At 47.8% G+C, this 13,405-nt stretch overlaps 1 protein-coding gene across 3 annotated transcripts in view; it reads right to left on the reverse strand.

Moving 5' to 3' along the window:
- The window catches only part of LOC120901910 (ankyrin repeat domain-containing protein 29), a 222,822-nt gene that overhangs the window by 169,941 nt on the left and 39,476 nt on the right, over window positions 1-13,405 (reverse strand). For all 3 annotated transcript variants that reach the window (XM_040310273.1, XM_040310275.1, XM_040310274.1), the window contains exon 3: window positions 12,411-12,521. In XM_040310273.1, coding sequence (XP_040166207.1) covers window positions 12,411-12,521 — 111 coding nt within the window. The remainder of the gene's footprint in view (window positions 1-12,410; window positions 12,522-13,405) is intronic.

A 13,405-nucleotide genomic window follows, 5' to 3' on the forward strand; every position in this document is an offset into this window, starting at 1 on the left:
TGTTTCTGAATGAAGATTTTTAGAGTGTTTTGTGTATTCGTCAAGCCTCCAGAAAGCTTGTTTGAGCAAAAGTTTTCACCCGTTCTGTCAAAAAGTGATGTTCAAATGTGGTTATAAAAACAGACTATGAGACCACCTGGTCCTACATACACTTTGATTCTAGATTTCATCACCAATTCTCTTCAATACACCTTGGGATAAATGTAGACACCAGCTTGTTTTGCCATTTTTCGAGCAGGTACTCGAATCTAATTCTTTGAGGCTAGAATAATCCAGACTGAAAATTGCAGGCTAGTTTTATGTGTGGTTTTGTATGGAGTGTTTACATGATTTCAGCCTCCAACTGTCAAACTCCATACAAAAAACTGGCGAGAATCGTGAAGGGCCCCAGAGATAGAGTATTACAGCTGCTCATGTTTTATGATTCCTTAAACTTCTCTCTTAGTGATTAAATCAGCGCACATCGTAACATTTTAATTATTTCTTTCGAACGCGATATCTTGTTGGTTAACAGCAAACACACCATTAGCATTAGTTGCGAGAAAAAAACACACTCACTCATACACATCTGAAATCGTCGTGACACTTGACAGATTCCAAGACGCGTCACACTTTGATGAAGCAAAATTTACATCCCAGAAAGCCCAGCAGCAGAACAACCCCAAAGCGCCCTCCGAACACCGAGAAGCACTTCCTTTTATGCCTTACAGCACACACCACCGCTCACAGCTTCACACATAACGCCACTCCCACAAAAACCAGCGCGCCGGGGGAAGGAAAGGGCATGGTAAAAATACCCTTCCACGCAATGAGCATCATCAAATCACACGCATCAAATGAAGAAAAAGGTACGCACCGTAGCGCATAATGCTCGGGTGCGCGATGGGCGCAAATGAGAATCACCTTGTTCTTGAGGTTGGTTCCCTCACCCCACTCTGCGCACGAAAAATTGAAAGAAATAAGACACGCACATACACGCAGACACACATACGGCCCCACAAACATTCCACCACAACAAACACGAGGGAGAGCGAGAACAAGCCAACGGATGGGGGTAGTTATGCATTTGACGGTGGGCGCGCCGTCATCGTTCACAACTCTTAATTCATGCAGACCGCTGACGAAAAAACGACGAAGGCACCGAAACGGGGAAAAATCCTGGGCGGAAAAAGGAAACGCACACTTGGAGGGGTTTTTCCATACCACCCCCCCCCCTCTCAACATCCAACTTGATAAGCTCGTTATCGGCGCGCAGGAAAAGTTTCGCGCTGGCACTTCAAAAAAGCTTACACCACACCCCGCGCTCTTGCTTTGATCGTGGCGAGTTGGGGGTGGTGTGCCGATTGGTACGGGAGAGACACCGGTTCTTATGGCGCCCTACCAGTCCCCCCCTCCCCCCATCCATTCATCTCCCCCACACTCATCTAGCAGGATAAAGACAAAACTGCACTCAAGGAAACGGATCCAGAAGGAAACTTTCAGCGCATGCCGAGTTTCACGATTTGGCAGCAATAAAACCCGCGCGCCATCCTCCTTTTTATGCCAACCAAGCGAGCGTCGAGCGTGCTCTTGCTGGCGTGGAAATTGTCATGGTGATGGTTCTATAGGTTGTGTGTGGGTGTGTGTGTGTTCTACACTTTTCCCTCAAACTGACATCCCCACAGAGCTCAGGATTCTTCCACTGGAGCCAAAATTTGGGGTTTTACCACGGAGCTATGCATGCGCAACACCGTCATACCACCCCCAATAACACTGGTGCCGCCGGTGTAGTAGGTCAGGTTTAATGGGGTTTTTGGGACAAATTCAATTGGCTCCGCTCATAATGAACCCGGAAATTGTTTGCGGAGCGGTTCGTAGCAAACGCCGTAACCCAGACACACACACCCCGTTGGCAGATCTTCTGGCAGGTGCAACTTGTTCGGGCCGAGATTATTCTATTAAAGAAGTGCATTTCCAGACAACCAGGTATACATTTGTGGAGCAATAAAGGGTGTGTAGAACATGCTAGAGACCCATTTAAACAGGTTTACTAATTTTCCCTCAAACAGTAGTGGTTAGTACGAACCTCACTGTTTGTTGAGTACCAAGTGGAGCCACTATTGCATTAAAATGTAACGATTGTGCTGCCATTTGCCTACATTTAGGCGCCATTTTTACGCGTCATCAAGGGAAGGCTACGCTACAAAACGCCCAAAGTCAAGCATTTGGCACCCGCAGCATTATCTTGTTAACGGTTTGCTTTACCTCTCTTAACAAGGTTGTCAAAGGGGGGAAAAACACACACACACACCGACGAGTCGACGAGCCCATTTTTTACGCACAACATGCCAACATACCAGGCTACCCCCAATACTTACTAATTCGCCTACATTAGCTCCCACAAGCGCCAGAGCTCGATTCATGTAAGGCATCCCCCCTGTTTATCCCGGGGCTTCCCTGCCTTTTGGGCCAACAACCAGAAAGGAAGACAACAAAAGGGGTACCATAGCACCATTGGAACAACAGAACCCGTCCTCCTTCTTGCTCGCCCCCTAGATATGTGTCTTGGCTGGCTGGCTCGACAACGTTTCCTCGAGTTCTGCACATCGATCCAGTCACGGGTTGGGCCGCAACAAATACTGGCTTTTCTTTGCCTTTCCACTTCTATCCCTGATACCCTTTGCTCAACGTCCTGCATTTCTTCTTTGTGTAGCTAGGGGCTCACCCAGCTCTCTGATACCTTGCAAACTCCAACTCCAATGCCAATGTGCAGTCGAAGAAACAGAGAGGTATGTGTAATACCCATATATCCCCATGGCGGAGTACAACATTACGAGGGTTATGCGTAGCCTACTGTACAAGAGCCTACATATCTCGGTGGTGCACATCTTTACCCTTAATGTGTGTGTGTGTGAGGGTGTGCGTTGAATGCAACTTCAGCAAAACGCGTTGATGTTTAACCGGCACAAGAAGGCACAAAGTTACGCAGGACGAAGAGCGCAACCCGTCGGTACGGTTACGCACTTACCTACGGCAACTTCCGGACCCGAGCGGGATGGTTTCGTAACGTCAAAACAGGGCCCGCCTGTTCCCTATCGTCCCTAAGGAGAGGTGCAATGTGGTGACACTCTACCCCAACTCCACATATACCTCCCGCCAAGTGTTGCTTAAAACACACACACAAAGCAGCCACGACACGACTTCCAAAGGACACACTTCTACTCCCTCCACACTCACGTCGCAGATGTATGCCGAAGGTGAAGAAAGAGGACTGACAAGCGAATGTAGCTAAGGGGGAGGGGGTCTTGTTTCCTTAATTATTTTTTAAGATGCTCCCATTGAGCCCGATGCCACATAGCACATTCAAGTGTGAGCGGTGTTCAAGATTAAAATGAACGTCCGGGAACGCACCGACGATCTGGAGCCGGAAGGACTAAATGGGAGAAAAAAGCGAGTGTGTATGAGCTGGGGCAAAAGAAGGATCAGTTCCATATGAAAGGCATACACACACACATGTGTGTGTGTGGCTGAAACGTACGCATCCATTCCGCCCTCGATATGGTGTTTTATTATTGATGCAGAAAATCTGCAGGTGCATCGGGAATTCTTTTCAACGCTGCGCAAAGAAAGAAACCCCTCTTTTGCCAATCCTCTTTGCACCGCCCCACGCCCTCCCACTGACAAGTTCTGGAGCCCCTTAAGAAAGGGGAGAGGGCACATACCTACATAGGCACGATATGCACACCTGAGTCGATGCACCTTGTCTTACCGTCTTACTCGTAACGTAAATGAGCCGAGCCGGTGACCAGCGACGCATAAAACCAGAAATGGTCGGAAAGCTGTCGCAAAGAAAAGCCTTCTTCTCAAACGCTCGACACTCTTAGCGGAGGAGGAGCTCGCAGAAAGCAGAAGGAGCATGGGAAGGAAAAATTTGCACCATCTTCATCCATGAACAAGCCCGAGTAAATCAAGATGTTCTGTGATTCAGCCCGGTCAGGTGGCCGCCGGATCTGAGCAAGACATCGTGTGTTCTTTGTGGACGCTTCTTCTTCTTCGTCTTGCGTGTGGTGTGATTCTTGTGTCGGTGGTAATTTTCTTTCCCGCAGCCAAGATGACACATAAAAGCAACCGTCGAAGAAAAAGCGAAAAAAAAGTGATCCTTTCACCATGAATAATGCAGGGTCCGGGCCCAGGTCAACACCTGGAACCGTGGGGTTTGCTTCACCCTGGGGGCACACGTCATCGGAACGAGCAAGCGAAAGGCGGAAACATTGGAAAGAAATTAAGTTTAGATAAGATCTTGTGTGTGTTTAGCTTTCTACAAAGGGTTTTTTTCTATCCCCTGTGTAAAGCGCGTTGCGAAAATGGGCCATCGTCCGTCGCATGCAGTCTAACCGGGTGGGTAAGATGAGAGGGACTCGAATTAAATGCTATACTAATTTATGACTCTGAAACATGATTAATTCAACGCTCTTCTAAATACGACATAAAATAAACGCCTAAATGTTTGCAATTCACAAGACAAAACGGTGCTTTTATGGTTTATTGTAGCAATTAGCTCCTGTAATGAATTACACTATAAGTTTTCGAATAGCAATAATATTATAAATCCAATTGAAAGCATGCCATCATCAATAGGAATCCTATCATCAGCTATTTCAAAGCGCAAAATAATCATTTATTAATGCTTTTATGATTTATATCTTCTTTTTGCATACATTTAGGCGCTAAACATCGTAAATCTCAAGCCAGAGAGAAAAAATGACAATATTGAAGTAGATTCGAACTATTTTTTACATCATTTAAAAATCAATATTTAAAAAAATGCAAAAAATCATCGTTAACTACAACACCACGACAAAACCAAATTTAGTTTTTGACTTCTTAAACTTTATGGAAAACAAAAAAAGTGTAAAAAAAGCAAATATCTGAACGTTCAACCCAAAAGTGGTAAACCACTTCACACACCAGAATCTAACCTCCTTCCCTCTCTCTCTCCCTCCCAACCCAGAAACAAACTCAGACAACCGCTCTTCAACAACCAACCCAAACCAGGGGTGGACTGGACAGCGCGGAGGTAAAACACAATTTCAAATAAACTCAACCACTCGTACACAATCCGCACAACCGTACTCACCCCCAAAACCGGCGAGAGAGCGTGTTGTTTGTTCCAATTATGCGAGATCGATTGCTCGAACTATTATTGTTGTCCCATGACCAAACAAACGACAAAAAAAATAAACAGGAACGAATGACGCCAAAAAACACCCCTCTCATTCGCTCGTTTGATTTCGAAAGGATTTATTGTGATTTCTGACCGAAGCTGACCCCTCGCCACTGTGTGCCACTTCACACACACACACACAGTTGCACTGTTGTGTGGTGTTGTTGTTGTTGTTGCTTTTTTATGTTCCAAACTTCCTGCCCCCCCACCCCCCGAAAACGGTGCCCCTGTTGTTCAGCGACCAGCATACAGCAAACGGCGTGCACCTTTTTTCCCGGACCATAGCACAGGGTGAGGAAGGGGAAGGATGGGAAGGGGAGAAAAAAAGCCAAACAAAAAAGAACGACCCTCCAACCACCAGAGCGGTAGGAGAATTGCAATAAATTCGATTTCCAGCTGATATGGTGAGGAAAAACCTCGATTGGAAAAACGTAAAAAAGCAATGACCGCCACCATGCACAAAAACACACACATACTCACAGGGTGGTGCATGTTCTTGCACTTCAAACCAAATGAATTCTACAATCAACTTCATTTCAGGACAAAAACAACACATACTCACACAGCTTGCTTGCACCTTAGGAGGGCTGAAAATAGCAGCGGCAGCAATGGCTTGCCCAGGTAGCAGCACACAACCACAGCCCGTGGCTGGGACCGCAGCTTCGAAAAATCAATCCCAACTTCCCCCACACAGCACAGGCTGGGTTTTGCTTCCCACCCAGCCGCAGCAGCAGCAGCATCAGCTCGAGCCGTTCCATTACACACAAACACGGACGGAGCACGGAAGTGAAATGGATCGAAAAGGAGTGCGAAAGAGGGAGTGCAGCAAGGTAAAGCGACAGGTGGTGGCAAGCAACAGGACTCCTCGTCCTCCTAGCCACTGCTCACCCTTCCCCCCCCCCCCGCATCGAAAGGGAGGACGATATTTCAATAACTAAAATTAAAATGTCGTTTCCAGAGAGTTTGTCGGTTTTGCCTAGTTGATGTGCGTGTGAGTATGTGTACCACCATCGTCCTTGGCTGAAAAACTCTCATTCCATAACCACACACACACACACACAGGTACACCCACATGTGTTGATGACGCTGTTGCGCCCGGTCTGTGTGCTGTGAACCTTCAGTCCCACCCGTCATGGTTTCCTTGCTGCGAATGGTCAAACTATCCCGTGGAGGTTAAAACCGAACCGACCCTTTCGAGACAGGGATGGGGGGGTGTGGCATGGGACGCACCAAAAGGAACTCACCCACCCACAACAACGATCAGAGGAATGGAGGAATGGTAGCAGTATTTAGTTGGCGCCTGCATTTCTGCAAACGTAACAGCAGCAGCAAGCCAACACATATTCAATACCCACACATACACACACACAGCCACCTGGGGTCTCTCCTCGAGCTATGTGTCACTTCCGGTGGTGTTTTAGGAAGGGAGGGGGGAGCTGGGGGAACGGACACAAGGATGAATGTGGCTTACCGTTCGTGTTGGATGCCGTCCATCCATTTCCCATTGCCTCCGAACCACCATTTGCGAACAAACAATTGCATACCATTCGGGCGCACAGTCAGCGGACGCGCACAGTGAGGTTTCGGGCAGCATGATTTTGTTACGATCAATCGCACCACACCACCACCACTCCCGCCCTTCTTCTGCCAAACCTTTCTCCAACATTTCGCACACTGCACCTGGTTCCTGGGAGGCTTCCCCGGGCTCCAATCGCCGTGTGATGCCACCATTCCTCCCATCGGCTTTTCAAACTGTGCATCAATTGTTCCAAACACTGTACGTCCTTCGTCTCTCTCTCTCTCTCTATCTGTTGTGTGTGCAAACGCAATTTCCCAATGAAGCATCCGATAACGCACAAATACACCAACACAGAGAGAGAGAGAGTGCATAGTCCAGATTTCCTAATGCAGATAGAATTCAACGAAAAAGCCACCACCCCACCACAATGGCCCGCCTGGCCTGTCCTGTCAGCCAAGGACCTGCCCTGCCAGCGGCTCGGGCTAAACAATGAGGCCGATTTTCAACTAAATTAATAAATAATGCTCGACAAATACTCTTTGACCAGTGCTGGTAGTAGGTAGTGTGAGATGCCAGGGCCCTAGTTGGTGCCTAATAATGCACACGACTGACCGGCCGACCAGTGCACAGCAGCGCGGCCGAACAAACACACATAGTAGGCGGCCCGCCTCCATCGCCACTGCCTACTTCCCCCAGAGGCTGAATGCACTCTCGCTCGCCGGCTGCACTTTATTATGACGCTGCCAATGATATGCTGATTGTGATTGCGCCTTCAGCTTCACTGCAGTTCCACACCAGCCGACATGAACCGTGTGTATGTGTGTCAATGATCCTGTGTGTTTACCATGTTTGTGGGAATGCACTTCAGCCACCAACAAACCAGGGCCACAGCAGAGCCGTGTGCGGTTTCGTATGTACACTTATCTCCATCTCCATCACCCACTCCGAGCGGCCACCAAATCCTTAACCAAAAGCTTCTTCTCGTTCCATCATTTTACGCCCGATAGACCCAGGCTTATCCCTGGGCCAGGGCAGCAACGTAAAGAACAGTTCCTTAAAGGTCATGTCTACCTGTTGTTCGGTTGGATGATTGTCAACCCGCACACCACGAACGACGAACCAGCACCGATGATATCGAACAAATAGATTGCACGAATTAAGTCATACCCAGTAGTCTCGGAGCCTTTTTGTCTGCAAATACGGCCACAACCTATGCTACGGCTGCCTCGCAACGCAATGCTTCGACCGAACAATTGATGCTGTGTGTGGGACGAGCTTTCCAGAGACTGCCTTTCCAGCGCCACTGGCAACTGACCAGTATTTACAAACTATTATTATAATTGCCTGGTCGGGGTGAGCGTGCCCTCCCTTGTGCCGACGAGGGTTTTACATTTTATGCTGGCCAGTGCTTATTTGTTGTGCGCCTCTCATTCCCAGTCTAACCCTAAAGCGTTCCCCTAACCGCCAGCTTTTCCCTTCTCAAAAAAAAAAAAAAACAATTAAAAACTCGCTCGCTATTTTCCACAATAATGCAATGTCTGTAAATGTGCTGTCTTGTATTTCAGCTTCCGAAACTAAATCTAGGTTTCGTGCAATTAATTGCAGTTTGTAGCTGCCGCCTGCCCTCCCGGAGGGCGAGACACGAGCGAAAAGTGCAACTTGTCGGGAAAAACTGAAATCCACCCACCGCCGGAAGGGAAATCGGAGCAAAAACCCTCGCTACCCACAACGCATAACGATTCCTCTTCTCCTGCCCCTAAAAGGGCCCAAATGGTAGATGAATGTTCCGGGAGGAGTGTTGCGCGTTTTGCGAAACACATCAATCTCCTAGCTACAATTAATGAAGCAGAAACATGACGACGACCCCGGCGAGCAATTCAATGCAAAGCCTGTACAACACACCGCAAGCGGCGAACAGCTCCTCCGGTCTGTACATGGTCCGCAACTCACCTAAACTGTACCTTAATTGAAATGAAACTAAACTATGCTGCTGCTGGTACAGAACTTTTTGTTTTGCAAAATTTCTACACCAAACAAAAAAAAGAACCGTTTCAAATAACCGCTACCGGGTGTTCTGAGTAGTTAGGGGAACAAGAGACAGGCAGTCACACACACACCTTGTGCTAATAGGTTTGCTGTCGGTACAGTTAACGTGTTTCACACAAAAACACAAACACACAACCCAGCAAAAGGCTCATTTGATGGCGCCAGAATGACCTGGGTTCGCCTACTTTTTCCACAAACCCCGACTCCAACTGACGCAGACCGGGGTGTGTTTTTGCGGTCAACCCGAAAGTTTTGCATCATATTTCAACAATTTGTTTAATTATCAAAATAATTTCCTAACCAGAAAAGCCTCACACGTTTTCGTTCCCCTCTCATTTGTAGCTGGAGAATAGGGAGGTGTAGAAGGTTGACGGTTGGGAAAAATGGCACAAAACTAAACGCTTGTTCCACAGCAAGCAAGTGTGCACTCTCGGCGTGCTCGAAAGCACACCCATTTGCAGTCGATGGTGCATAATAAATTTGCTAAAAATTATGACACCGGCCTGCCACAGGGGGAGCATTGAACGTGGTAGTGTGCGTTGCTGTGCACTGAAAGAGTACTTCTACAGTGTGTGCGCACAGGCAGAGCATATAAAAAACTGGATAAATTTTCCATATTGAAAAATTAATGACTCAAAACGACATCACCCGGGGAAGAGAGTAGGGTAGGAGAAAACTAGGATGCATGCAACTGCATCGGTTTGAGTGTTTGAGGGCTCTACACACACCACACCTCACACAATTTAAACGCTAGCTTCAAAATCGAAATCCAAATAATGCTAGCCAGAAAGCTAGAGAACTGTGTCCGACTGTTTCCAGCTCTACGGCACGTTGTTTGTTTCCCAAAATTGTTCATCATGTCATAATCCACTTCACTCTTTTTTGGATTGATTCGAGGCCGTTTGGGTGAGGGAAGAGGTACACATATATGTAGTTGAACTAATTTTTCCATCTGCTTGTTCTAGTGATGGGTGAAGTTGGCAAAAATACGGAGTCGACTCCGGAACTGTAAATCCCGACAGGTTTCGAAGGTCCGACCAGCATTATCTGGAGTCATCTGAAGTCATTCGTAGTCGGAGTCACCAGGTGTCAGAGTCATGCAGATTCCGAGTCGTCTGCAGGCCGAGTCGTCCAGAGTCTAGGCCGTCAGGTGTCGTTCGGAGTCGCTCGGGGTCATCCTGAGACGTCGAAAGTCATCCGGAGACGTTCGAAGTCATCCAGAGACCTCCGAATCGAAGTCGTCCAGAGGCGAAGTCGTCCGTAGTCATACGGAATTGAAGTCATCCAAAGTTGGAATAATCCAAAGTCCAAAGTCCAAGGCCGGAATCAGACTCGACCGTAGTCGATCGGAGTCGGCTGAAGTCGACGGGAGTCGGGGTGTCGATCAGTGTCGCGGAAGGAAACGACCGGTGCAAAGATGCTTTCGTGGCTAAGCGCAATTCTATAAAAAAGGGCTGTTTACGAAGTGCACGCGCCAAATAAAAGACGAAAAACAGACTTTACGAAATTAAATGCTGGCCTGATACTGACCAACTCCGGGCGACTTCGACTCCGGACGACTTCGACTCCGGACGACTCGGACTGCTGACGACTCGGACTGGTGACGACTCGGAATCCGGACAACTCGGATTCCGGACAACTCGGATTCCGGACAACTCGGATTCCGGACAACTCGGATTCCGGACAACTCGGATTCCGGATAGCTCCGGATGACTCCGGATGACTCCGGATGACTCCGGATGACTCCGGATGACTCCGGAGGACTCCGGATGAGTCCAGTTAACTCAGACTTCAACTCTAGCCGACTCTGGATGACTCTGGATGACTCCGGATGACTTAGATTCTAAGTCTAGCCGACTCTGGACGACTCTGGACGACTCTGGACGACTCTGGACGACTCTGGACGACTCTGGACGACTCTGGACGACTCTAGCTCACTCTAGTCGACTCTGGACGACTCTGGACGACTCTAGACAACTCTAACTTCAGCCGTAATTAATGCTTCCGATATGTCCAGTGTCGGAATTGGACTAACAATAACTGAAGTAGGATCGAAGTAGTATGTGCTCACTAGAGAGCACATCACTAGGACGTTCCCTCTCACCCGGCATATCTAAAATTATAAAAACAAATCCATTTAATTTGTACCGTACTGCTCTCATCATTAGGAAGTTTTGAGTCGGGGGAGTTGGGGTTTGTGGGACGGTTTCAACAACTAGCCTCCCCCCTCGTCCCGCTTACCCAATGCTGCATTCTGCACCTTCACTTCACCCAGGAGCACAACATTGTTGCACCAAAAACCCCAAACCAAACCTGTGTCCTGCGTGCGTGTGCGTCACTGACTACTCGGTCACTAATAAATCTACCGAACATCAATAGACAAACATTGGTTTAAAAGCGAGGGGGCAGCAGGGTTCTTCTACCACCAACCACGCACAGATGTGCGTGTGACACCTGCGCCCAGCATCAAGCATTAGTGATCCTACGAGTGTGTATGTGTGTGTGTGAGAGCAAGAGAGCCATTTAAAAAGCGACAAGCAAATAAAAACACTAAACCTCGGGATGGCAAAAATAAACAAACACCAACAACGCGGAAACACAAAACCATTTCTAAACTGCAGTCGGAGCGGTGGTGGCGCTCGGTCGCGCGTAAAAAAAGCAAACACCGGAAGTGGCTGTTGCAGCGTGCGCGCGCGCCAGCGAACCCGCTCGCGTGAAAAACTAAACACTTTATCATTGCGCTTTTCCACCGCATTTTCCGCTACGGTTTGTTGCACGGTGGGCTTGTGCTGTGCTTGTTTTTCCCTTCGTTCATCATGCAGGCGCGGTTCAAATATGACCAGTCCTGGTTGCATTTTTTTGTCTGCGCTCGTTTTTTCCCCCTGTTTGCACCATGGAAAATTTATTACTCTCTATAGTGGTCCCGGTGGGGTCCGGAGGGGTGGGTGGGTGATCGGAGAGAGGGAACCGGAACGTGACAGAGTGACAGAAATCAACCGGACCCGGTAGGGAAACGTACGAATGAAAGAGAAGGAGCAGCAATAACGACAACAACAAAAAAACAACATTGTGATTGTGAGTGATAGCGCTAATGATTATAAATTGCACAAACCGTAAACCCCAAGCCTCTCTCCCCCTGCATCTTCTCCCCCTGCAGCTCGTGGTGGGTAAGCGTTTGTTTTCCAGCGGCCACCAACCATTCACGCCCTCCCGCGCTAACAAGACTTGTGTCCGGTCTTGTGTCTGTGTTGCTAATTTCAATTTCCCCGCGTGCTGCGGAAATAAAGGGAGCCACAAAACAAAAATACAAGCAACACCAACTGCGGGGTACACCTTGCGCACGTACCCACTTCCCTCTTTACTAATTTTTCCACTCAATTTTTAATCCTCTACGAACAGTGGCCGCCCATTGTGTTGTGCGTTACAGCGTTCCAAAACAACGACGCGGACGGCACATCATCGCGGACTTCCATCGCGGACTTTCTGTCTTGCCGGTTCCACATTTTCCGCTTATGCGTCGGTCGGTCCCATTCCCAGCTGCTTCCCAAAGGGGTTTTTTGATTTATGTTTGTAAGTGGGATTATTTCACGCCCGCTTCTCGCGTGGCGCCAGGTCACCACCGAAGGCTTTGGATTCACTTACCTCATCGCGGCAGTCGACGTGCACCTTGCCGCTGTCCAACACACGTCTCAGCAGCATCTCGTCACCGCGCACTGCCGCCAGGTGTAGCTGTACGTCCGAAAGGGTTTCTTTCTGCACAAACAAAAAATAAATAAAACAAATACAAACAGAAAAAAATGATTGTTAGACAATGTGAAATAAATGAGCTCAAATATAGAACCTTATATGTGCAAAACGGTACATTAAATTAAGGGAAAGTTGGCAACTCCATTCGATGGAGCAGCCTGGTGGATTATGAGATAAATGTTGAAGTGCATGATGTTTTTTTAAGGTAACCCCACATTCAATCCAAACAAATCCATTATACGTATCGCCTGTTTGAAGTAAAAACCAACTCACCTTCAATTCATCACCTCTTTAGAGAGCAAATAATAATCGTTGGGCATAGTTATTTACAGTTTTTTGTTGTGTTACATACACCCATTGTGTGAGCAAATAATATACCTCCGCGTGGTATACTCCCTATAATTGAGCGACTTTTAAGCAGTTGCTTTACTGGAAAGTTTGTTTTTTTTTTAAAGGGGAGGAAGTATAACATCCCATTCTACGCAAAGCCTGAGCCCACACACTGTTGAAACAAAGAAAAAATCACGACTTGGTAATACTTTGCCACAAGCGAGCTCTAGCAGGTGGCGCGGTATTGGTGATGGGATGCAAGGTGGGGAGGAAAACTGACAAAGAACAAAAAAAAGCAGAGCGACCGAACCGAAGAATTCACCTCGCGTGACCTTTAATTGTAATAGCAAATTAACCTTTGTAATAACATGGAATTATGGTCCCGTGTGTGCGCACACACACTCACACACATAGAAAAGAATACCAACCCATATCGCGCCGGCAACGGCTTTTTAGCGCGCGAAACGAAGCGCGAAAAACTCCTCCCTCCCTTCACCTGCCCCGTGTCACATCAAGCCGACTAGCTAAGTAAACGACGAACCCTTACGACAACACAATAA

Source organism: Anopheles arabiensis, chromosome 3 (genome assembly GCF_016920715.1).
Source record: "Anopheles arabiensis isolate DONGOLA chromosome 3, AaraD3, whole genome shotgun sequence".
In the NCBI taxonomy this organism is placed as follows: domain Eukaryota; kingdom Metazoa; phylum Arthropoda; class Insecta; order Diptera; family Culicidae; genus Anopheles; species Anopheles arabiensis.